The sequence below is a fragment of the Athene noctua genome, chromosome 22 (assembly GCF_965140245.1).
Source record: "Athene noctua chromosome 22, bAthNoc1.hap1.1, whole genome shotgun sequence".
NCBI lineage: Eukaryota > Metazoa > Chordata > Aves > Strigiformes > Strigidae > Athene > Athene noctua.
Window position 1 is genome coordinate 6287981 of NC_134058.1, and position 23959 is coordinate 6311939.

General features: G+C 37.3%; 1 protein-coding gene across 4 annotated transcripts in view; it reads left to right on the forward strand.

The window, feature by feature from the left end:
• VPS13D (vacuolar protein sorting 13 homolog D) overlaps window positions 1-23959 on the forward strand; it is a 108812-nt gene that overhangs the window by 49915 nt on the left and 34938 nt on the right. For all 4 annotated transcript variants that reach the window (XM_074925067.1, XM_074925069.1, XM_074925068.1 and 1 more), the window contains 18 exons: window positions 1188-1379; window positions 1967-2093; window positions 3011-3153; window positions 4002-4132; window positions 4377-4552; window positions 4636-4759; window positions 5443-5678; window positions 6438-6546; window positions 7160-7320; window positions 7582-7690; window positions 8622-8801; window positions 9073-9189; window positions 9531-9680; window positions 10506-10655; window positions 11470-11566; window positions 13237-13385; window positions 15887-16021; window positions 16373-16540. In XM_074925067.1, the coding sequence (XP_074781168.1) occupies window positions 1188-1379; window positions 1967-2093; window positions 3011-3153; window positions 4002-4132; window positions 4377-4552; window positions 4636-4759; window positions 5443-5678; window positions 6438-6546; window positions 7160-7320; window positions 7582-7690; window positions 8622-8801; window positions 9073-9189; window positions 9531-9680; window positions 10506-10655; window positions 11470-11566; window positions 13237-13385; window positions 15887-16021; window positions 16373-16540 (2654 nt within the window). The remainder of the gene's footprint in view (window positions 1-1187; window positions 1380-1966; window positions 2094-3010; window positions 3154-4001; window positions 4133-4376; window positions 4553-4635; window positions 4760-5442; window positions 5679-6437; window positions 6547-7159; window positions 7321-7581; window positions 7691-8621; window positions 8802-9072; window positions 9190-9530; window positions 9681-10505; window positions 10656-11469; window positions 11567-13236; window positions 13386-15886; window positions 16022-16372; window positions 16541-23959) is intronic.

Consider the following 23959-nt stretch of genomic DNA (forward strand, 5'->3'; position numbering starts at 1 on the left):
AAACTGCATGCATCCAAAAAAGATACTAATATTGCCATCATTCTCTCAAATCTGTCAGCTATCTTGGTCTCTTCCTTATTTGTCTCTTTTCTCATTTTCCTGAGAATGGAAACATGGGAAACTGGAAAAAACAGTGATAAAGAAGGGAATAAATAAGTTCCCAACATTTTGGGTGTTTTTGCTGTTTTCTTTCTGACAGAAAAAGTCAGTGTTGAGAGTGTGTATGGAATTACTCAGCACTGGCTGGACTTCTGATGCCTAAAGCAGTAATTAGCCCTAATCAGGGTTCTTTACAGAACTTCTTTTGCTGTTTGTGACTTAAATTGAGGCATTTCTTCATGAGTTCAGAGGTTACTACATTGGGCAGATTTAAAAAATAATTTGTGTAAGCTATATGAAATCATAGACTCACAGGATGGTTTGGGTTGGAAGGGACCTTAAAGATCATCCAGTCCCACCCCCCTGCCACAGCCCAGGTTGCCCAAAGCCCCGTCCAACCTGTTCTTGAACCCTTCCAGGGAGGGGGCAGCCACAGCTGCTCTGGGCAACCTGTGCCAGAGTCTTGCCACCCTCACAGGGAAGAATTTCGTTCTTGCATCTACTCTAAATCTGCCCTCTTTCAGTTTAAAACCATTGCCCCTCGTCCTATCCCTACACCCCTGATCCAGAGTCCCTCCCCCCTTTCCTGCAGCCCCTTTCAGCCCTGGGGGGCCGCTCTAAGGTCTCCCCAGAGCCTTCTCTCCTCCAGCTGAACCCCCCAACTCTCTCAGCCTGTCCTCACAGGGGGGTGCTCCGGCCCCCCGAGCATCTCCGTGGCCTCTGGCCCCGCTCCAGCAGGTCCGTGTCCTTCTGCTGTTGGTGCCCCCAGAGCTGGACCCAGCACTGCAGGGGGGTCTCCCGAGAGTGGAGCAGAGGGGGAGAATCCCCCCCCCCTCGCCCTGCTGCCCACACTGCTCTGGGTGCAGCCCAGCACACGGGTGGCTTTCTGGCTGTGAACGCCTGTTACTGGTTCACAGTTAGTTTTCCATCTACTGATACCCCAAAGTCCTTCTCCATGGGGAATATATAAATATATAAATATTTTGAAAGATCACGCCATATGAAACACAAACCCGTATGCTTATCAGATACTAATGTTTCTGTGTGAGTGATGTTTGGTTTTATTTTGCTTTCTTTTGTTTTTGTAGGGGTATTGCTAGAAAACTTCCCTGTCTGCAAAGAGCTGTTGATTCCTCCTGGGACGCAAAACTATATGGTGCGGATGCGACTGTATGATGTGAACAAACGGCTGCTAAATTTGACCATAAGGATTGTATGTCGTGCTGAAGGTTCTCTAAAAATACTGATTTCAGCACCATATTGGTTAATCAACAAAACAGGTAAATTTACAGTAATTTCCTTCATAACTGTCGTCATGAACTGGGAATAAAGATGTCATGCAGTGTTTTGATTTCCTTTCTAGCCAGATAGAGCTTTTAAATACTACTTAAGCAGAATTAAAGTTGCAGGAGTTTTGGGGTTTTTACATTGTCTGCAGCTATTTTTTGATAAATGTTACAGCAGATAACTTAGACATTTTAGTTGCTATATTGTAGATTTTCAAACATGAACTATTGTACCTTTAAATAATTCAACATAGATTAAATCACTGTTAAAATTGTGTTTTTCAAAGACTGAAATGCCTTCAGATAGCAACAGATCTAAATTGCAACTAATTATGTTAACATCCATTGGCACTTTCAGAGCTGCAAGAACTCCTCTAATGCATGGACCAGACTCCATGGCTGGCAGCTGTTAATAAGTCTGTTAAACAGGTTAGACAGACAATGAGAGGGAGAATGCATGCAGACTACTATTACAACCAAAATCCTTTAGGTTGTTCCTTAATTTGAAGTAGTTTTTACCATTCTCAGTTTAATTTGTGCAGAGGTGAGGACTGACACTCCCTTTATATGTTTACTTAAAGGATTACCACTTATCTTCAGACAAGATAACGCAAAAACAGATGCTGCTGGTCAGTTTGAAGAACACGAGCTTGCTAGAAGCCTCAGCCCACTTCTATTCTGTTATGCTGATAAAGAACAGCCAACCTTGTAAGTAATACCACAAGAAGAGCAGGCGGGAGGAACAAAGTATGAAAGCAATTTGCAGAGGTGCTGATATATTAGTATGAATATAACGTAGGAAAAGTCTTTCCCTGTTAAGATGACCTGTTAGGTTATTCCATTTCTAAATACTGAAATAAGCATATTGTATCTTTAGATACTTCCTACTTAAAACTCCTTGGTTGGCTAATTCTGTTGTGTCTGCAGGCTGCTTTGGTTTTATTTTGCATGTTTTAAACTCATGCTTTTGTAAGAGAAAGAAAAACCTTTTTGAAGAGACTTAAGGAGTTGTATAATTTACTTTGTTACCACTAAAATACCCCACTCTGAACCCCTAATCCTAAACCCTGATTGTTAACAGAGAAGTAGTAGCAGTCACTCAGTAGAAAGTCCACATGCTGAAGAGCTATTGTGATTCTGATGTAGAGGAAATGGCAGCATTTTGGAAAGGAAACTTTTCAGCTATTCTAACTGGCGTCAAGGAGAAAACTTGCTTTGTCCCTGAAAATCAGAAATAACAACATGATTTTAAATAAATTTTTCTGAAATATTCTGGTAATTTTGCTCAAACGAATAACAAATTTATTGCAAAAATTTATTCTAGACATCTTTTTTTATTCTTTCAAAGAAAAAAGATGCACAAATGTTGTCGTGATTAATCAGTCTGAAAATTACCAAGTCTTTTACATGACATGGTCACTGAATCTTGACCAATATATTTAAAGGAGCTTATGGCAGCAGAATGATTACTGAAGAGATTTATTGTGGCTTCTAATGCTTTTATATTAAGGTGTTCTTTTTGTGTCTGAGTATGTATCTGAGTATGTGTCTGATCATCAGCATTGTGTTGATATCTGATCCTTCATTTAAATGAGTAAGTCTTTGTGTTTTCTTCTTACCCCTAGTTGTACGATGCGGGTTGGAAAGGGAATCCATCCTGAAGGTATGCCTGGCTGGTGCCAGGGTTTCTCCCTGGATGGTGGCAGCGGTGTCAGAGCGCTTAAGGTCATCCAGCATGGAAACAGGCCAGGCCTCATTTATAACATTGGTATGTGTTCATAGAAACATCTGAAAAACACTGGAGAACTTGGCAAGACGTGATGTCAGTGACACCAAAACCAGAACAAAACCATTGTTAAAGGTTTTTCAAGGGTCCAGAGAAAATTATGAAACAAGAAATTGTATTCTAAATTATTTTCATCTTTATTTTGAATTTCATTAGCTTAAAAATCAGGTTTTAGTTTATTTTTATTTTTACATTTCATCACAGAGTGTTAATAACTGTGATTACAAACTGTTCTTTCTCTTTCTGTGTCTTTATTCCCCTGTATTTTAGTTCTAAGTACATTTGAAATCCCACCTCATTACTGTCTTTGATTATCTTGGGTGTCCATGTACTGCGACTCTTTAGCCATGTGTTACTTCTGTGGGTTTTGCTTTGTGGTGCCTCTGTAGGCTGATGTAGAGGAGTGCAACTTCTGTCTTCCTTGTGCTCCTAGTGTACATAAAGTACAATTTCCTCAGAAGCTTTTAAATTTTAATTAAATGACAGTTTGGAAGTTACTCCACAGTGAATTTTGAGGAATTTTTCATATGTTTAAAAGTGGAATAATTACTTGCATTGATTTACTTGTGATGGGAGATAGTTTGCATTTTTTTTTATCTTCAGTGCTTATAATCTCTAAATTGTACTTGAGAAACAAAGGGTAACATATGGCATAAAATCACATTTACTCTTTAAAATAAAATTTCAAAATATGGCAGTGGTATGGCGGAAACAGTGCATCTCAAGAACCCGAGAAAAAGGACTTTTGTTGTGTGAAATGTATTTTGGCAGGTGTCTTTTGTTTTCTCTTGTAAATAATAGCTTTATTTTTAACTTGATTTTATTACTAGGTATTGATGTTAAAAAAGGCAGAGGCCGTTACATTGATACATGCATGGTAACATTTGCACCTCGTTATCTATTGGATAATAAATCGACCTACAAACTTGCCTTTGTTCAACGGGAATTTGCCAGAGGTCGGGTAAGGTGCTTCCTTTTCGTTACTTGTTATTACAATGCCTGTAGTTAGTCACAGCATCTTCTAACCAAAAAGAACACAGGTGTTGCACTTGAAAGTATTATTGGCTGGTTATGAAGATCTTTATTCTAATACCATCATCCACCTAGCAGAACAATTGCTGTGTTTGTATGTGAGGGGTATATAGAGTAATGCTGTAAGTTTTTTAATGCCTCTAGGATATGTATTTACCAATTTCTGTTACTAGGGAACATCCAATCCTGATGGCTATATCTCCACGCTTCCTGGCTCCAGCGTCGTGTTCCACTGGCCACGTAACGATTATGATCAGCTGTTATGTGTGAGACTAATGGATGTCCCAAACTGCATTTGGTCTGGGGGCTTTCAGGTCAACAAAAATAACTCGTTCCATATTAATATGAGGTAGCTATTATATATCCATCTTCTGTCGCATACGAGTAACAGATAGACGCCTGCCTCTCTTGACCTTGTTTGTTCTTGTTCAGGGACACCCTGGGAAAATGTTACTTCTTAAGAGTAGAAATTACACTTCAAGGAGCCACATACCGCATTGCATTCAGTGACACAGATCAGTTACCACCACCTTTCCGCATAGACAATTTTTCCAAGGTAAAAGACTAAAAAAATAACTTTAAGTAGGAGTTCTATTATATTTGTTAGAAGAGGGAGCTGACTAGCTTGTATAATGAAATAAAATGAAAGTACATTAAAAGTCTTAGAAGGAAGAGCATTATTACTGGTGAGAAAATTGTGCTGGAGTGATAGATTGTAATCTGTTCTATGTTACTTTCAGCACTAGAATAACCTGTAGAAAGAATGTGGGCTATTGCTGCCATTTCCTTTCTTTCTGTCTTTGGGCTTCCATGTCAGTGATTGTAAAAATCAGAGAATTTACTTCGCATATTTTACAGTAACTTGCTGGCTGCCTTGTGATCAGAGCAGGAGATGGAGCTCTTAATAGTTATTGGTTCTTGTTCTGGATTTTGGTACTGAACTGTTAAATAAAACTGGGCAAGTCCTAATTTTGATTAGAAGGGTTTGAGATGCTACCGTGGGACTGAAGACATTTTGAACCGTGGTTGACAGATGAAAGCAAAGACGACATTTCGCATCCCTTTGAGACTGTCTTTAATTGAGACCTGAATGGAAGAAAATGCCTATGAAACCACTGAGGCGGGGAGTGAGCTGAACATGTTTCAGTAATCAGCTTCTGAATAAGTGAACAAATGATAGCAAAAAATCTGATAAACAATTTTTGTGTGAAACCAAATCCTCTTTCATAACTGTTACAGGTCCCAGTTGTTTTTAATCAGCACGGTGTTGTTGAGCCAAGGCTGTACACTGAAGTGAAGCCCATGACGTCTCTGGATTATGCATGGGATGAACCTATTCTACCACCTTTTATAATGCTGACAGTCAAAGGGGCAGGCTCCTCAGAAATCGTCTGTAGCATGAACGACTTCCAAGAGAGCAAGCAGCTTTACTATGAAAACTTCATTTATATTGCTGCTACGTACACTTTCTCGGGGTAATTCTTTATTAGATGAAAATATTTTGAATGTTTGTGGTGGTTTTTTAGGTTTTACATTAATATTCCTTAATGATTGCCATTTAAAAGTTTTTCAAATGCAGGTAAACTTTTGTCAACTTTGTAGCTAGCAGAAGAAATACCAAAATTCAGAAGCTGAGTCTGGCAGTTAGTAAGCTGTGTATCTTACCTTGTTTGATCATGTTAATTTAGCTTTATAGATGCAGCTTGCCTTCGTTTATTTTATCACCTAGAGAGGAAGATTTAGCATATGTCGTCTGCTGTGACTCCACTCTATGATCCTAGAAGAGCAGGGATGTTTAAAGGTCATGTCTGGGGGCTTAATTTCCTTTGGTGTATGAAGAACACTTGACTACAGGACAATACCTATTTATGACATATCTGTGAATTTTAAACTTTCACCAGTTTATATGCTGTTGAAAACAGCTAGAGGAGATTCATAAATGCTTTGTTGCTTTCTTCAATATAAGGTAGAAAATTTTATTTGGAATTCATATGCTTTGCCTATGAAGTTCCTAGTGGCAGTGAGAAACCAAAGCCCCTTTTAAGAAGGTATTCAAATTGACAGCTTACACTGGTACTTCCAAAAAGTGGGAAAAAAACCAGTATAGATTTTTGTCTGATTGGCTGTATTGGAAGCTTAAACTTCCTCAACTGGATTTTGGTACAGATCTAATTCAGTTTACAGAAGAAGCATCTACTCTGAATAAACATGACGATGTTTCCTTGGTGTTCTAGTTTGCAGGAGCCAAGTGTAAGACCAGTTGCTTCGAATAAGGATGCTGCATATGCAGAGCTTGTCCTTGATGTTTCTCCAAAGACTCAACGAGTTGTATTGAAAAAGAAGGTACCAAGACACGTTTTGTTAAAATACTGTTGCTATGTGCTGAAGTAAAATCATATGCAACAAACCCAAAACGTTTTTGTGGTAACTTTTACATGGTGGAGACAGACTCCACTGAAAGTGACAGGTTATTGCAGTTCAGGTTGCCTGAATTATGGTGGTGCTTCCATATAAGACTTTCACAGGGGGTAAGGTTGACAGAAAAGAAAATTGGAATGAAAGTAGTAAGGATTGTTGTAAATGCCTCATAAGACCACCAAGTTGTGTGTTGGATGTTCTAGTGAATTTACAAGGCAGGGCATGCTTCCTTTTTGGTTGCATTGTAAGCTAAGTCTTCTGTTTCTGGAGCTCTTAAGAAACAGAAACTGTATTTAAATATTGCTGAGATTTAAAATAGCTGGTAAATACAGCTCTGCATCTAACTAATGTAGGATACATACTCATTGAATATCAGAGTTGAATTATTAGAAGTTTTTATACAAACTAGTTCCTCATTCAGGGCTCTGAAGTTAAATATATACAAGTCATTTCAAGAATTATGATTCAAATCATTTGATCACAAAACAGAACAGAAATACTGCTGTGTTCATTTAAATGTTGAGTTTTTATGCAACAGGAGCCAGGAAAACGATCCCAACTTTGGAGAATGATGGGCACAGGAATGCTTTGCCATGAAGGTTCTTCAGTTCCTCATAACCCCCATAAACCTTCTCCTCGGTCTGTGGACTCTTGCATGATTTTAGATATTGCAGGCCTGGCAGCTGTCACAGATAACAGGTATTGCACATACAATTTCTCAGGAAACTCATGTAGATTTTAACCATGTGTTTGAAAGCCTACTTAATGTGATATTCTCTGAATAAGAAAACAAATTATTCTGAAGGCATGTGGACGAGCTAGATGTTATCTGTCTTCGTGAACAGACCTCATGATCACTTTTGTGACTTGGAAATACTTCTGAAAGCCATTGATACATCTGAAGAGTAAAACTGGCAAGTTGTAATCCTCTAAGTACCGGGTGGCATGATTTCATTGCAGGTATGAGCCCCTCATGTTGAGAAAGCCTGATCGACGGCGCAGTACTACCCAGACGTGGAGTTTTCGTGATGGAAAGTTGACCTGTGGTATTCATGGACTGGTTGTCCAGGTCAGTACTGATTATATGTTGAACTCATTTTAACTGTTGCTGGTATAGATGACAGAGCCATTTGGGCTTACTGTTGAAGTGAACTAAAAGCTTTAAGGGCAAAGTTCACTATACAGAGGCAGCCAGACTTGTGCAAACAGCTTGTGTGGTTTAAAATCATGTTTGAATGTTCTTACCAATTTCAAATAATTAAACGTCTTGCACTATTAATTTGAAAGTAAATAATTAGAAAATTAATAGTACATCATTGTTGAAAATGGACAATATAGTGATAAAGAGGTCCTTCATATTCTCACAGGCTTGTAATAAATAATGATATTATTTTTAATGCATTCTTTTGACAAATAAATTGTGCCAGCTGTGTCAATGGAAATCAACATCAGTTCAGTGCAAAAAGTACTGTTATAGGGAATAAGTTAGCTCTGTGATTAAAAAAGGGTCTTATGTGCACAGTCAATCTGGAATGGATCTGTAAGGTGCAGAACGATAATACCACTTTGAAAATTACTACTTGTCAGTTTGAAGCAACCAAAAAAGCGCTGCATTGCTGTTTTAAGATGTTGACTCAGTAAAAATTTACATTTTCATCTGCAGATCCAGAATTCATCTTTTAAAAAGTTTTCTGTCTTTCTGAAAATATTTTCAGGAAGGACTTCACATGTTCAGTCATGACATGATAGCTTCAGTTTCTGAATGCGATGTGGAAGTACTTAATTATTGATCTTGGCTGCTGCTTCTAGTTGTCAAGCTGATTAAACATGAGTTACCAGAAGCTTTAGTAATATCAAGTAAAATGTTGCTTTTCTTTCAGTTCTGATTAGTAAGGAGAGGAAAATAAAATACACTTTTAAATTACTGTATGTAAATAGTTATCTGAAGCCTTTGCCTATCACTTAATTTTTTTTTTTTCCCCTTACTCTTCTCTCTCCAGGTGAAGGGAGGAATACTAGGTCTTCATGATGGAGCAGAAGTTGTTCTTGGTCCTGATACTTCACTTGAACTTTTGGGGCCAGTTCCGCCTGAACAGCAGTTCGTAGACCAGAAGATGAGGCCCGGGTCAGGAGTACTAGCTGTTAGAGTCATCCCAGATGGGCCAACTAGAGTTCTACAGGTGGAAGTCCTTCATTAACTAAAATCTAATTTCATTATTTGCTTGTACTTGAAATACCTCTTTCTGCATTGCATCTCTAAATTCTTACAAAAAGTTACCTTTATAATGATATGAAGGGGGAGGGGAATATCATCAAGCGAAAATAACTACAACAGAAGTTTTCATTGTATTATTTTTCTAAAAAGATGGTTTTGTAAGGTAGGACAATTTTAAAAAGGAATTATTTTATAAACAGGAAAGTGATCATTGTAGTAATTTATGTGTTTATCAGATAACGGATTTTTACCAACGAAGAAGCGATCGTTTGACCAGTGAAGGAGATGAACTTCCAGTTACAGAACAAGATCTACGCAAATTAAAAAATCCAGATACAGAGCAGGAATTAGAAGTAAGATATTACCACTGTGATTTGTCTCTTCTATTTATCATTTCCCTTTCTAGATTTTAGAGGGGCTTGGTGAGGTTGGTTGTTAACTTTTCCTCATGATGACCTCTTGTTATGAACTTGTACATTTTCCTGCTGAAACTCCTAGTTCTTAGAAGTTGCATTTATATGTCTTAGCACATCTTTATTCAAAGACTAATTGTCAATGAGCTGTTCAGTCTCTCCGCAGCCGAGTCTAAAAAACCAACTTCTTTGCAGAAGTATGTATTCAGTATCACAGGTTTTGATCAGTGTTGATTTGTTGGTGGGTTTTATTTTTTCCCTCTTCAAATACTTTTTTTCAGGTGATTGTGAAACTGGAAGGTGGAATAGGATTGTCTTTGGTCAACAAAGTTCCTGAAGAGCTAGTATTTGCAAGCCTCACAAGAATTAATGTCCACTACACACAACTGTCAACAAGTCAGATGCTAGAGCTCAGTGTTCAAGACATACAGGTATTTGCCATTTTAAAACAAATTTATTTGTTCATGGGTCTTCTGCGTTTTTTTGTGGTCATAATAGGTTTGAAAAATGTTCAGAGCTGTTCCTGAGATTTCAATTCCTAGGTATTATTGAAGTTTTGATTATCATTGGTGTTTCCTTTTTTCATTGTTCTTTTGTTACTAATAGCTTAGACAATGATATATTGTATTTCATGCCTCTGATTTCTATTAGGTGAGTTAGAATCTTTTCTATTTTATAAACAGGTCAGACTGAGATTTTTCTTCCTCCCTGGTTCTTGGTTCTTTTTCATTACATAAGGAAAAAGCAGCCATTGAAAGCAGGAGTCCTAATGCTGGTAGTACCACAGTATAGAATCATAGACAAATAAGATAAATACAAACCTCTTATATTTTTTTCCAACTGGATTTTGTTTTTAACGTCGCAGAATTTTGCCTTAACCTATGTTTTCAGTTCAGTCTTTGAAATTCAGAATTCACAAGTTAAACAGAAGACTATAAAAACTGGTTTTATTCTACTAAAAATCTCCTCTAAAATATTGGTATTCTATTACCAATACGTAAGATTTCCTTGGAAAGGGAATTGTAGATTATATGAGATAAATGGATACTTACATGCATCAGTCAAACTGAAATGCAGGAGTAGCTTAATTCTGCTGTTGCTTAATATTTTTGGCTTTTTTTTTGAAAAAAGAAAGAAAATCACAGAAAACATAGCAATTTTGTTAGAGATTTTGTTTGTTGGTAATTATAACATTATTTTTTTTAAATGGAGGACATATCTGAATATTTTTGTTGTCTGCCTTGTTCACTCTGTAGGTGGACAACCAGCTTATTGGCACCACACAGCCTTTTATGCTCTTTCTGACACCTAAGATGAGTGAAAATGAACCTGTGGAGACCGGCCCTGCTGTGCAAGTAAATGCAATGAAATTCCCCAGTAAAAATGCACTGACTGATATATACAAGGTAAACTACAATCTTTTGATTGTGCCATGCTCTTTAAATGACCTTTCCTGTTCCTAATTTTTAATAGTAATGTGAATTAAATAATTTGTGAAATAGACTTTGCTGAATTAATACTGAGGCTTAAAGGACACAATATCCACCTTCTCGTGTTCATAGTGTTTAAAGCTACAGTACAGTGATGAACAGGGTAATAATTATGTTTAAAAATATAACAAATTAGGCCAAACCCCTGGCCTAATTTGGCCAGACCTTACTTCTCAAGCCAGTTATTCTCTGCTCAGAATTGATAGGTACCTTTTAGTACCACAGGAACCGAAATATCTATGCTGTGCTTTTCATCAGTTGTGTACAAGGTTATTACTTCTCTCTGGTAAGCTTTTATTTTGTATCATAAACCCTCTCTGTGTACTGCAGCTGTGTGGAAATGTTTGGAAATTTATCCACCAACTGTGGTATGTATTGAGGGCAAAACTCAGTTGCTTATCAAGACCTGTTTTCTCAACTGGAATCTTCACCCATGTATTTTGATACGATTTTGAAAAAATGCTGATTTTGGTGTGGGAAAATGGCCAAGTATCAGATTCTGTTAGGTAATGAAGCACAATACCTTCCAAAGGATTGAAAAAATCATCATTAGTGGTAGGTAACTTTGTGAAGAAAACTACCAAGACATTTTGAAGGTGGGGTTCTTACTACAAATCCATTCCAGTGGAAATATTCCATTGAAGTAGAACATGTTGTCCTGTTCAGTGGCTTACATGGATTATACCTCTAGTGTTAATGCTGTAAACTGAGACTTTTTTTATCTTCATAGCATCTAATGATCACTGCTCGAAGGTTCACAGTTCAAATTGAGGAGAAACTACTGCTGAAGCTATTGAGTTTCTTTGGCTATGATCAGTCTGAATCAGGTATGGTATAAAATTACAAAGACCAGTTTTACAAGGTACAGGGGTATTATGATCTTCGCATATAAAGTAAGTTCAAAACACCTAGCAAACTCTTAGCTGCCTGAAGACTTCCGCTGTTGAACAGAAAGCTGGAAAGCTAATATCTCAGTGGGCCCTAGAGAGCTATTCATGTATATTGTGCTTCTTACAGTATTCAGGTAGTGACCAATGTAACATGCTGTTGTCCAGTACATGGTGGCTGAGCTGAGCCTCTGTGGGAAGGAATTTAGTATTCATCTTAAATTCCTGTATCTGGGTTCATCTGAACTAGCATACAAGAAACTGTGTTATTAATTTAGCAAACCACTTTGTTTAGTAATGTCTGTTTATTTAAACCCAAGGCTAGAAATGGGATCTCATTTGTTCCTTGGGCAGTTCCTCTTGCTTCACTGAAGGAAAGTTTTGGCTGTCTGGCCTTTTAGTTGTGGCATCCATACCCTGGCTTTAACTGTAATATAAGTTTTCTTCCATTCAGTGAAGCACGACAGAGTTCTTGAATCTTCTAATCTCATAAATATTGTACTAATCCTTCTGTTGTAGGATTTATTTGTACTTTTGAAACTTTCTGAAATGTCTGTTTCAGAGTGGCAATTGAAAAAGTCACTTCTATTATGCAGTAGGGTGTGTAGGTTTATATAATAAAATAACTGTTGGCATGATTTCAAATGGGGACAAGCCTATGAATGATCCTCAAGAGTTCTGTGTCTTGCTATCCACAGTATCTTCTGAATTGTCTCTGAAAAAATGACTATTATGTTTCACAGGGGATTTTAAAGACTTTAAATTTGTAGTCATAAGGCAGAAATAAAGATTTTGAGTTTTGCTTTTATGCTGTTCCCTAATCTGTCTTTTGGTTTGCTTTACCATGATGTTTTTGTTGGGTTTTTGTTTCCTTACTTACTGTATGTGCTTTGTAGTTTATCCACTGATACTGATGATGTCATCCATGATTCAGACAAAGATTAGTTTGTCATTTACATTCAACGTTTGTCATTTACATTGAACCTCGAGTTCATAAGACTTTGCTGTCTTTCATATTTCCCTCTGCCTTCTCACACCACCAAGATGCTCTTACAAATAACATACGAACCTATTAGTGCCAACCAAATTTGGGTCACTCTGTACGTAAATTGATTTATTTGTCTTCCATATAAGCATTTTATCCATTCTGCAATGCTAATTCAGAAGATTTTCAACTTTGCTTGCTTTGTACATTATATTGATAGTTCAGTGTGGAAGGAAGTATAGAGAAAGTAGAGAGAGGAAAACATGTAAGACCATGACTACACGGTAGGAAACATTGCATAATTATGTTTCTATCTCCTTGTTTCTGTATATTGACAAAGATAAATTAGAAGTGAGATTAAAAGATCAAGTAACTTAGACGACTTTTTTTAATCTAGCTACAAATGCATTCAGGTTTTAGAGATGCAGGCAGATATGAAAAAAAACCCTTGAGCCTCAGAGGTCAACTTCATGTCATAAGGCATGAGTAATTTTGCTGGCTACACTAGCAGTCGCACATACTTTTTATTTGTACAGAGAAGTTTAACTCTACAGAGTATGCATTCATAACCCCATATTTATTTATATGTAATCTATTCTGATTCCTGTGTTTTGTCTGTATGCAGAGGTTGAAAAGTATGATGAAAACCTCCATGAAAAGGTTGTTGAACAAGGCGGAGGACAAAAGCGATACTACTTTGAAAATCTGAAAATTAGTGTGCCTCAAATAAAGCTGAGTGTCTTCACTTCCAACAAGCTACCTTTGGATCTAAAGGTACACAAATGCATTCCAGAGTACACTTCCAAGTAAAGAGATTCTATTGGAAGAGGAAGAGGGAACAGAAGCTTTAACTTGCTACTATTGATTTCCATTTACTGTTCCATTATTTAAGTTACAAATAGAAGTTCCAGTAATTACTGTTGTTTAATTTGCATAGTTTTCATTCTCTTCTGTAATATTCTTTAATTTTTGTACTTTCAGTTGAAGCATGGCCAACTTCACCTAATAACTAACTACTTTACAGAGGATCTTAGTTGCATTAATGGTTGTGTAAAGAACTTAAAGGGAATGACTATCACATGGGAGGACTGAGATGAGGGTGAAGAAACATAGGAAGTTATTCAATTTAGGGAACAGAAATACAGGACAACTCTGAGCGTTTTCATCCCAAAAAATGTTCTCGTTGGAATTGGAGGGCTTGCATGAGCACTGTGCAATTTGATTCAATATTAAAGTGAATTCAGACTGAGTATGGGCTTAGTTAGAAAGTCTGGTCCTTCTCATGTGGTAATAAATGTTCTGGCACAGTCGTTCAAGTGAACCAGGGATTCCAAATTACAGAAAGAATATAATCTCATCCAGTATTCCCAGTTTGTGTGTTGGGACCTTTCTGGACATAATAAGGTGGTAACAGTCAGCAATATTTCAGTTCCTTCTGAGCTAATACAACTCATTTTCTCCAAGGTGGGGGAGTTGAAACAAAACCAACCAAACCATAAAAATCCCTCCCCACTGTGGAGGAGCTGAGCTGCTGCCTATTCAGCTTACATGTTCAAAAAACCCAAAATTGAGACCCTGACCAAGCTCTTTTGTGCCCTTGGTATTATGGACATTAAGATGTGCAAGCTTTTAAAGAAGCTTTGTGGAGTGATTGTATATCATCAAGTCCTACCAAGATGACCCAGAGTATCATCAGTCCTGCATTCTTATATTGTTTTTACCTAATCCTTGTGCAAAGTAAGACAATTCAATAGTTAGCTGTAATATTCCTTACCGTTCAGCATCAGCAGTGTCTTGAATGTGTTTGCACTTCAGCTTCAACACAAAAATGCTTATCATCCTATTATCTCAAATTTAGAGAGATTAAAAGAGTGTTAGTGGTGAGTGCCCTTAAGAAACTAGTTATGTGCACTGTGTTGTTTGGATTTCCAATCATCTTGGTATATGATTGCATATGGATATGTCTTGGCAGCCACCAGCACTGTTCCCAAGAGAAAACTTTGACGTATACATTTTTTTTTTTTTCCTCTAATGATAACAGTCACTAACTGTATTCTGTATATTAACTTTCACAGAAAGAGTTCCATTCAGTTTTGTAGCACAGGAGAGTTCAGGGTAGGAGGGAGAGAATAATCACAGTAGAGCCTTTGTAGAAGTTTTTCTAACTACCTCTAATGTTTCTGGCTTGGACATTTCTGTCTGGTAATTTGGTGTAGACAGATTATTTTTATTAGGTACCAGTATTAACAAAGTTGCCTTATATAATATCTGATAGTTAAACAGGAAATTACTTCCTACCCAAGTGAATAATGAGGACTACTTTAGTTAGTCATCCATTTACTGAAAAAATAAATAGGTCCTTTCTTACTTACAAACTTAAATCAGACCTGTAATTTACCTTAATTGCCTGCAGATGGCAGAAAAACTCATATTACTTACTACCAAACATGCTCTAGTGATTAATGTAGAAAGGTATAACACGAGTATCAGACTTCTTGCCTTCTTCAGATTTTCTGATGTTGGTGACTCTGCAGGTGTCATTATCAAGGCCTGAAATAGAAAGAATCTCTTTTTCTTAAAAGATTGGGGGTTTTATTAATTTTTCTGAAACTATTTTGTTTTTCTGTGTGCATATATAGATACATAGCTTGTCCACCTTAAATGTGGGGTTTTTTATGTATAGATTGCACAGGTTACAGATAGCCCATGGACTAATTACTGTCTTAGTTTTCTCTTCCTTGAAAATAATTGAAAAAGCAGGTTTAAAGTGTTTTGGTACACCACATAATGTTTAGAAATGAGCCTCAGGCTTGCAGGAAATTATGTATGTTGTGCCTTCTCATCCTGATGCTTAATCCATTCATAGAACTTACCAGGATAGAAAATACCCAGTTTTGTCTTCACTACATGTCAAGGAAATTCATTTAGGTTTTATTGAACATCAGAGCAGTTGTAGCAAAGTGCTAAGCATGGAATCTTAAATACATTTTATTTTGAAATATTCCTATCAAGTGTAGGAAACAGCTTGCATCAGGAAGAGCGTTCAATGAGTAGTTGTTAAAGAAATGCAGTTCTAATAACTGATCATTGCTTACAAGTCTCAGGTTTACAGAGGGATTGCCCTCTATATCAAAGTGTCTGCATGGTAGTGGGAAACTACTCCAGCAGCTTCAGATAATTTTGGTTTGTTACTCATTTAAAGATTACTTACTTTGGGTGCTGTGAATGAGAATTAGAGGGAAAAATTGAAGTAGTATTATCTTTTATTTAATTAGGCATTGAAAAGTACACTGGGATTTCCTCTAATCCGATTTGAAGACGCTGTGATTAATCTGGATCCTTTCACTAGGGTCCATCCATATGAAACTCAGGAGTTTATCATGAATGACATTCTGAAGCACTTTCAAGAGGTAAGTGTCATACAGATTGTATTGTGGCAAAGCTGGAACCTCTCCTGATGGATGAGTTCTCTACTGAGTGTGCAGGAACTCTTTCTTGACTATTAAGTGCTAGTGCTGTATTGCTGCTCTGGTATACAGAGAAATAGCATCACATGCTTCTAAGAAGACACTGCATTTTAAGATTAAACTGTTGTTGATCTTAGTGGTATTCGTGTGTTCTTTTCTTCAGTAAAACCGTCTGATTTTGTATATGCTTTATTTTCAGGTAGGACCTTTTTTTTTTTTTAATTATTTGAATCAACCTTACTGGTGTTAACGTGATCTGTAAGTGATATTTCATTCTTCCTGTTAATTTTACAGGAGCTGCTTAGTCAGGCAGCAAGGATTCTAGGTTCTGTGGATTTCCTTGGCAACCCTATGGGTCTGTTGAATGATGTTTCAGAAGGTGTTAGTGGACTTATAAAATACGGCAATGTTGGTGGTCTCATAAGAAATGTCACACATGGAGTATCAAACTCTGCTGCAAAGGTAATAATTATGCTATTAAAGTTTGCTTAAACAATAAGCAAAAATAGTCAGGAAACAAGTCAAATAGAATTATTGACCATCTTTAAATTGCTTTATGTCCTGTTTGTTTTGTAAAAATTGTGTTTGCAGTGTAAAAGCTTTATACATAACTTCAGGGACATCAGAAGCCCTGTAGGAGTCAAACCACTCAAGGCCTTATTATTGATAAACACACATTGTACAGATGTAATGCAGTAGTTAACTAGAGTGAGAACTGAAATTGCTCAAATGTGGCACCATCTCCTATGTGCAAATGACCGAATTTACGTATATAATAGAGAGAGCAAGTGCATTATAGAAATTTGGAGTATTTAAGGAGCTTCTTAGTATAAGAGTTGTTAACTTTTATTTTTGAAAAGTGATTAAGCTGATGTGAATATCAGTTATGGGAATGCTTGAGTTGTTTGGGGTTTTTTCTATGCCACATAGCAAAAACTAAGGAATTCCTAGATTGCTATGTATTTATCTGCATGCTGAACATTCTTTTGTTCTTCTTGATAACAACTGACAGGAATTAATTATATGAGTGTTATCAGTGAAAATAACTGTCTTAAGTGCCTGAGAGAGGTATGATCTGAGTCAGCAGCCAAAAATAGAAAGTGGTTTTGATCATGGTCGATACTGTGCTTGATACTGCACAAACATATGTTCTTGAAATATTTTTGATTACATACATGGTGTGTCAACATGTACTATAAATGAACTTTGTGATCATGGGTAGAACTAGACAAATTCTTTCTTCACATAAGGGCATGCTGTTAAAATCTGGGTTTTGTGGAAGTTCTTTACTTCCTATCATTTTCATTTTCCAGACTGGTAAGTTTGTACAGGTATATTATCATGGTTCATCCTTTCAGAACCTATTCCACTTACCTGTATATAAGGAAATCTACATTTTTCCCCACGTTAGTGGGAAAAGGTAATTTAAGAGATCAGAAAATTGAAATGTAGAGTTTGTGTAATTACAGATAGCTCAAAACTAACATCATCAAACCGAGTTAAACTGCCATAGAGATCTGCACTCCATCACCAGTTGCATAGCTGTGAGCTTATCTAGCCCAGGTGGTTGGACTATGAGGAAAGATGACATGTCTTCTCCATCATAATTACCTTGTTGCCAGCATTAGCCGCTCATTTTGGACAATTTCTAGAAATTCAAACAAAATACTGTGTTGGTGGTATTCCTGTCTTAACCACAGAACCAACTAGTACGGGATTATCAGCACTGCAGATACAAGCTTATCCAAGCAATCTGGTAGAAGACTTACCAAGGTTCTGTAAGGCAGTATAAGGCAGTATCCGTTTGTGCAAATGAGTATTTTTGTCCATACTTTCTACTCATGGTTCTAGTCTCTTGTGACCCATCCACTCCACCCAATAGAGTATGTTTCTTTAGAGTTTCCTTTCTATAAAGTGTTGTTTCCTCATTGCAGTCACATCTGCAGCAACCGTCTCATAAATCTTTCTTTAAAAGGCACGAGCCTTCCTCCGTTTCCCACAAGGGCAAGGTCATTCTTTGAACTTTGGAGTCATTTGTAACCAAGGGTTTTGTGAAGGAAGATTTTCAAAGGCAGAGGGGCAGTTGGATGCTGAACTCTTTTCAAAATTCAACAGGAGCTGAGTGCCTGCTTCCCATTTATACCTTTGAAAATCACCCCATGTGCTATTTATCTGTCTTCCCAGGTATTTTTTTCTTTCTCCTTGATATATCCGAAATGTCTGTGATGCAAGTGTCATGCAGTTCCCTTTTCAAAACTTTTTATATGGATTATGTATTTGTCCTTTTGGAACAAGGGGAGAATTATGTCCTTTAGGAAGACTTAATAGTACATCATGGAACTCCTTGATTAATCTGTTTCCAAAGGATGGATCTTAATTCTGCTACATAAAATATAACGGTAAAAAAGGCTCAAATAATCAGGCTGAGTTCTTCCCTATATGTTGCACTGCTTTTAGGCATCGAAATCTGCTAGAAAACTAAGCCAGGAATGTCCGTATGATAAAAAATTGACATTTCAAATACAATTTATAACGCGTTATGTACATGGTACAGTATAGAACTTTGTCTTTTACTCCTTTCTTCTCTACCATGTATATACCTTATGATTGTGTCTAGGATATGTGAAGTTTTGGTAAAGAAAAAAATGTGAGGGAAAAAAAAAATTCCAATTGCTCAAGAAAAACATGACCATAACAGTAGATCATTTTCATCTTGTTATCAGTGTTCTCCATAGGTAAAGTATTTTAAAGTATATTTTCACTGCATAAATTTTCACCTGGGCTACAGAGATCTTCATCTTTGCAGCTTGTTCTGTGGAGCTGGTAACTAATGCAGCCAAAACTAGATGAGTTCTGGGTAGAAACTGGCCATTTCACTTGTTTTGAGTACCTGACTTTTAAAGTGTCTTAAATAAAAATCTGTCCTAGATTTTAAGATGAGTTAGCTTTTAGGGTGTGAGTAGATAGATAAACAAACTTTAATACTATAATCATCCCTTTAAAAGTAACACTGCTTGACTGAATTGAAAAGTAAGCTATTTGAGTTGTATCTGGTTTTGTCATTTTATTGCTTTTCTATTTTATAGTTCTGTTGATTATCCCTGTAATGGCTTTTCCATGCATTTCAGAACACGCAGTGGGTAATGCCTTCTTTCAAGTGGAGAGCTGCAGTGTATTTAAGTTGGCACAAAACCTTAGGTTAAATAAAGTTCACTACAGACAGTTTTGTAGTTTTTATCCCTTGGAGACTCCAAGTTCTGTATTTTAAAAAGTTCTTTGATCCTAAATATAGACACCTGAGGGAATTTCATTCCCTCTGAATGGAGACTTCTATAGTTGCCATATGCGTAGAAATGTCTTGCATTCTTGGCATCCACACTTTTTTTTTATTTCCCCCGTTAGGCATGATAGTACTAAATCCTAAATTATTCCTGTTTCAGCGGTTTTTCAATTAGAAATTAATATTGAACAGTGAATTAGTGCATGAACAAAAATGTTCTGTAACTTGTGTTCTCCAAATGGAAAAGCATGGTTGTATCTATTGCTGGCAAATAGGTGTTGTGCTAACATAATGAATATTTCTGGCAGTAAAGGCTAGAAACGGTTAATCAGCTTGCCAATACTGTATTGAATTTTTCTGATTCTTTCAACCATTACAAGGAATTCTATTGTATTATGAAGTACAAGCACATAACAATATAGTTGTTACGACTCTGCAGCTATCTCAGTTTCTCTCTCTCCCTGATGGAAATAATTGTTGTGTCCCTCCCTTCTTCATGAAAACAATTAATTTAATTAACTTCTTGAAGGAGCTTAATTTTCATATTGAACTTTGGAGCTTCCAGTGAGAGATTTGATTAGTCTTTTTAAGGAAAGGTAAGCCATCAGCCATAGTTGGATTTCCTGGTTAGGTTTCTGTGGAAGCGTGCAGAGTCCTGAGAGGTGGGCTTCCTTAGGCTTGGGACCAGGCACCTGAGATGCCAAAATTGCATCTAGAGGAGTTGCAACAGATTGTATGGTGGGTGTTTGTTTTCTTTTATGGCTGCTGGAGAGGCACAGTGAACTTCTGCCCTGGACTTTCATTCCATATATTTATTTGAATTCAGTTCAGAGTGATGGCAGAGGTGTTTAAGTGCTTAAGAGAGAGAGAGGAGAAGAGGTAGAGTGTTAGAACTAGGTAAGAAAATTATAAGGCTAGTAAGGAGATGAAGATTGCTCCAGGTGAGAGTTTGACATGGAGGCATTTGTAGAAAAGGAGCATGAACGCAACAGGAAGGGAAATAGGAGTTTTAACCCTCATTGCAAGATAAATCAAAGCAGAATCTCAAGTGGTTGGCAGTGACAGGAAAATAAAGATAACTGAATGGAAAACGAAGAGGAAGTAATAAAGGGATTATTTAAAAACAAATCATGAACAAGTGTTTGACTTCTGTGAATGTTAACCCTAACAAAACTGGCAATAAATGAGAAGTGGATATAGCAGAGCACAGAACATAGGTACAGTTTAAGCAGGTTCTGCTCAGGACCAGACAGAAATGTTTCTAAAGCAAAGCTGATGGTTCTCTTTTGTTTAAAGTTTCTCAGTTTATGTAACCAACCACTCTTACTTGATACCATTCAGAAGCAAGAACAACTGCTGTTCTTGCATCTTTGGAGACAGTGTGGTTCAGTAGTTCTAGGAATACTAGCTCAAAACACAATCAAAGCTTCTGACAAAAGCCTTTGTATATGAGAATATTAAACAAAATAGTGAACTGATAATGTAAAAAGATCATGGTGGCATTTGGGTTTTGGGTTTCCTACCATTCTAAATTTTCACAAATAAGGAAAGCTGGAATACATGTCATCTTTCTGGGCAACTTTACAGATTTGAATTTACATTTTACTTTGGGAAAGCTGACGGTCATCCTTTACAAGGGTAGTCTAGGTATTGGAATTGTAGGATTTAGCAGCAGCTGCTCTAGGTAGTTTTTTCTAGTCCAAGAAGTGATTTATACAGTTCGGGTCAAATGTATCTTTCTCTGTGTTTTCTTCAGTATAATGAAGATTTTTCTCCTCCTGTCTTCCCCAGTATTGCGTAGGGGCTACTGCAGCTTGTTCAGGTAACGCATCCAGGTGGCACTGCAGATTATCTTCGGTTTAACTTTCGTTTTATTCAAAGATTAGCAGTTCACGTGCAGGTTCACGTGCTGAGCAGTGAGAATCTGTATGGAAATGTGCAGATTATGAAATGGAAAGTAATTGAAATTCACAGGCAGGAATTCTCAGTGCTGGGAGGAGCATTATAGAGGAGACCACTTCCCCATTTCCTGGCAGTTTTAAAAGGCAGCAAGTTTTATGGCCAATTAGTGACAATCAGAAGCCATGGGAAGTGTCACTTTTTATGTGCAGAACATCTGGTATCTGTAATCAGTATCTTTGAAAGAGGTTTTGGGATAAAGGATTGTCTTTGAAAAGTTTGAAGTATTATTTTGTTCTTCCTGTTTTTCATTTGCACCATGGGATAAAATGTGAGTGGCCAGCATTCTGGTTGAAAGTTTTCTTCACAATTCAGGTTAAATTCAGCCTTTCTTTTACAGAGCCTCTTAGACAAAGTGTTTGTGAATGCACTTTGACTATAGTGTATTTTTATGTGGAGAAGTGGGCATGGGTAAGATCAAACCAAAATGGGGATATAGTCTATGGGAAGAACTGTTTTGATCTGGACTTGATGTCTTAAATATGCACATTCAGCATCAAACGGACACATTGGTGATGGCTTTGATTGAGGCTTTTCCAGGAGAAATTACTCAGTCAACAGTGAGAAACCTGCAACAGTGCAACAACTGTGGACAGTGAGATACTTACCTGTATATAGACATATACAAGTGACCATTTTGACAATTAAAAAAAAAGGGGGGCTTAGAAAGCTTTTACACCTGCTCTAGAGCTTTATTTTGAAGGGTTTTACCAGCTGATTTTCTTTCAAAATAAAATACAATGATCCTGTTTTGCTGACTCATTGGGCAGTTAAGTGAAAAAGGAGAAGTTAAAATGTGATATGAAAAATGTTGACAAATCATAAGGTGTGAAATTAGAAATAAACATATATCATAGAGATGAAATGAAATTTGATCTTAACCTACAGTGGAATGGTTAGATGTCATGATAACAGGCACATATATCCCATATATCATCTGAAGGAGAAAAAATGGGGTGTGGGTTTAAAATGAATTATTTCAGTCTTGACTAAAGACTTATCTGTACCTCCCTACTGTATATATAAAGTTATATAGTTGTGTAGAATATATTAAATAGTACAGATTTAAACTAGAAATTCCTTAGCTGTGTATCCCCAAGGAGGGAAAACTGTTTTTATGTCCAGGGGAGATGGCCAAGGTACCTCTTGGAAGCTGTAACAGTAGATGATTGGCACCAGTTCCACAGACCCAAATGTGTTGTCCCTCAAAGAGTTGTTAGCTATTTACACTGCACATGTGATGGCAGGCTGAATTAACGTGTTTGCATTAGATTTCCTTCAGAAATCCAATGGAACACAGAAAACCCATGGATTTTTAAGTAGGATCCCAGGCGTGGCCACAGGTGACCATGGCAGAAAATGAAACTGGCTGGGAGGAGACTTGACTGCTGGGGTGTACTGCTGGAAGGAAATGCCCTGTGAAAATAAGAATCAACAGAGATGGTGAAGATGATGTTAAAAAGCAAACTTAATCTGCTGCCCTCTGAATAAGTTGTTGTTATGTATTAGTTTAAGGAGCTGGCCTCCATCTCTTCAGGCTTTTTCTCAGGTTTTCAGCAGGTTTTCAAGGAGGGGGGTGGAGAAGGTCAAATAATTCCATTCCCCCAAAAATAAACAAACAGGAAGAACTTAAAGCTTTGTAAGAGTTAATGTTGGGGGGAGGGGAATTATCTGTTAAGAGTATTAGTTGTTTAATAAAGCGCAGTTGTCCTCCAGATGAACCCGCCAGTGACTCTGCAATTGGGGTCATTCCAAGTTCATGCTGTGGACTTTTGACTGCCTTCTGTGTCTGTGAAAACAGCCGGCAGTTCCTGCAGGGATCACTCATTCAACCCTGTAACACAAAACTATTGCCAACGGGCACCTGCTGGTGCAGCTTCCCAGGAGGTCCTTGAGGGAAGCTACCCAAGGCATCAGGCATCTGGGAGATAAAAACAGTGGGGGCTCCCCTGGGATACCCAGCTAATCAGGCATCCATACAGGCAGCGCGTCGGGGGGGCTTCACAGATTACCCAGCCAACGTGCCGTTGTCAGGATGCATTAGGAAGCTTAGTTAACGATGGGATGTGAGCTAATTAAAGCTCCTTTTACTTCGGTTATATGACATAAATAGGGGTGGAGAATGCTGAGCAGAATGTCAAGAAATGTATGTTTGTTCAATGAGAAAAGCTGTTGCCTCCTCTTGGTCGTCAGTAATTTAGAGAGGGTCAAAGTTTATGTCTCTCTTAAAATGAGAAGCTGATTATAGCATTTTGCTGATTTAGTATTTTCTAAATTAAGAGTCTGTCAGTTCTATTCATAGTTCCATTACACGTTTCTCTCTGCACAATTTGACTTGGTTATAAATGCAATTTGTGCTCAGCCTGAACCATCTTTTCTGTTCAGGATTGTATTTAACGGTCGACCTGGGTATGTATTAAAGTGTCAAGGAAAGTATAAAAGTCTGTAGCATCTAAATTTAACTGAATTCGCAAACTTCCCTGCTTAAATTCTTAAAGAGACTGACAGAAGTCATGGTAAACGTGTTTTGTGGAACAGCTTTAGATAGCTAGACCTTTTGAATCTGACAAACACACACTTGCTATTTTTTCAAATACTTAAAGCAGTTCATTTTTTAGTCACAGTATAACGCACAGTTGACC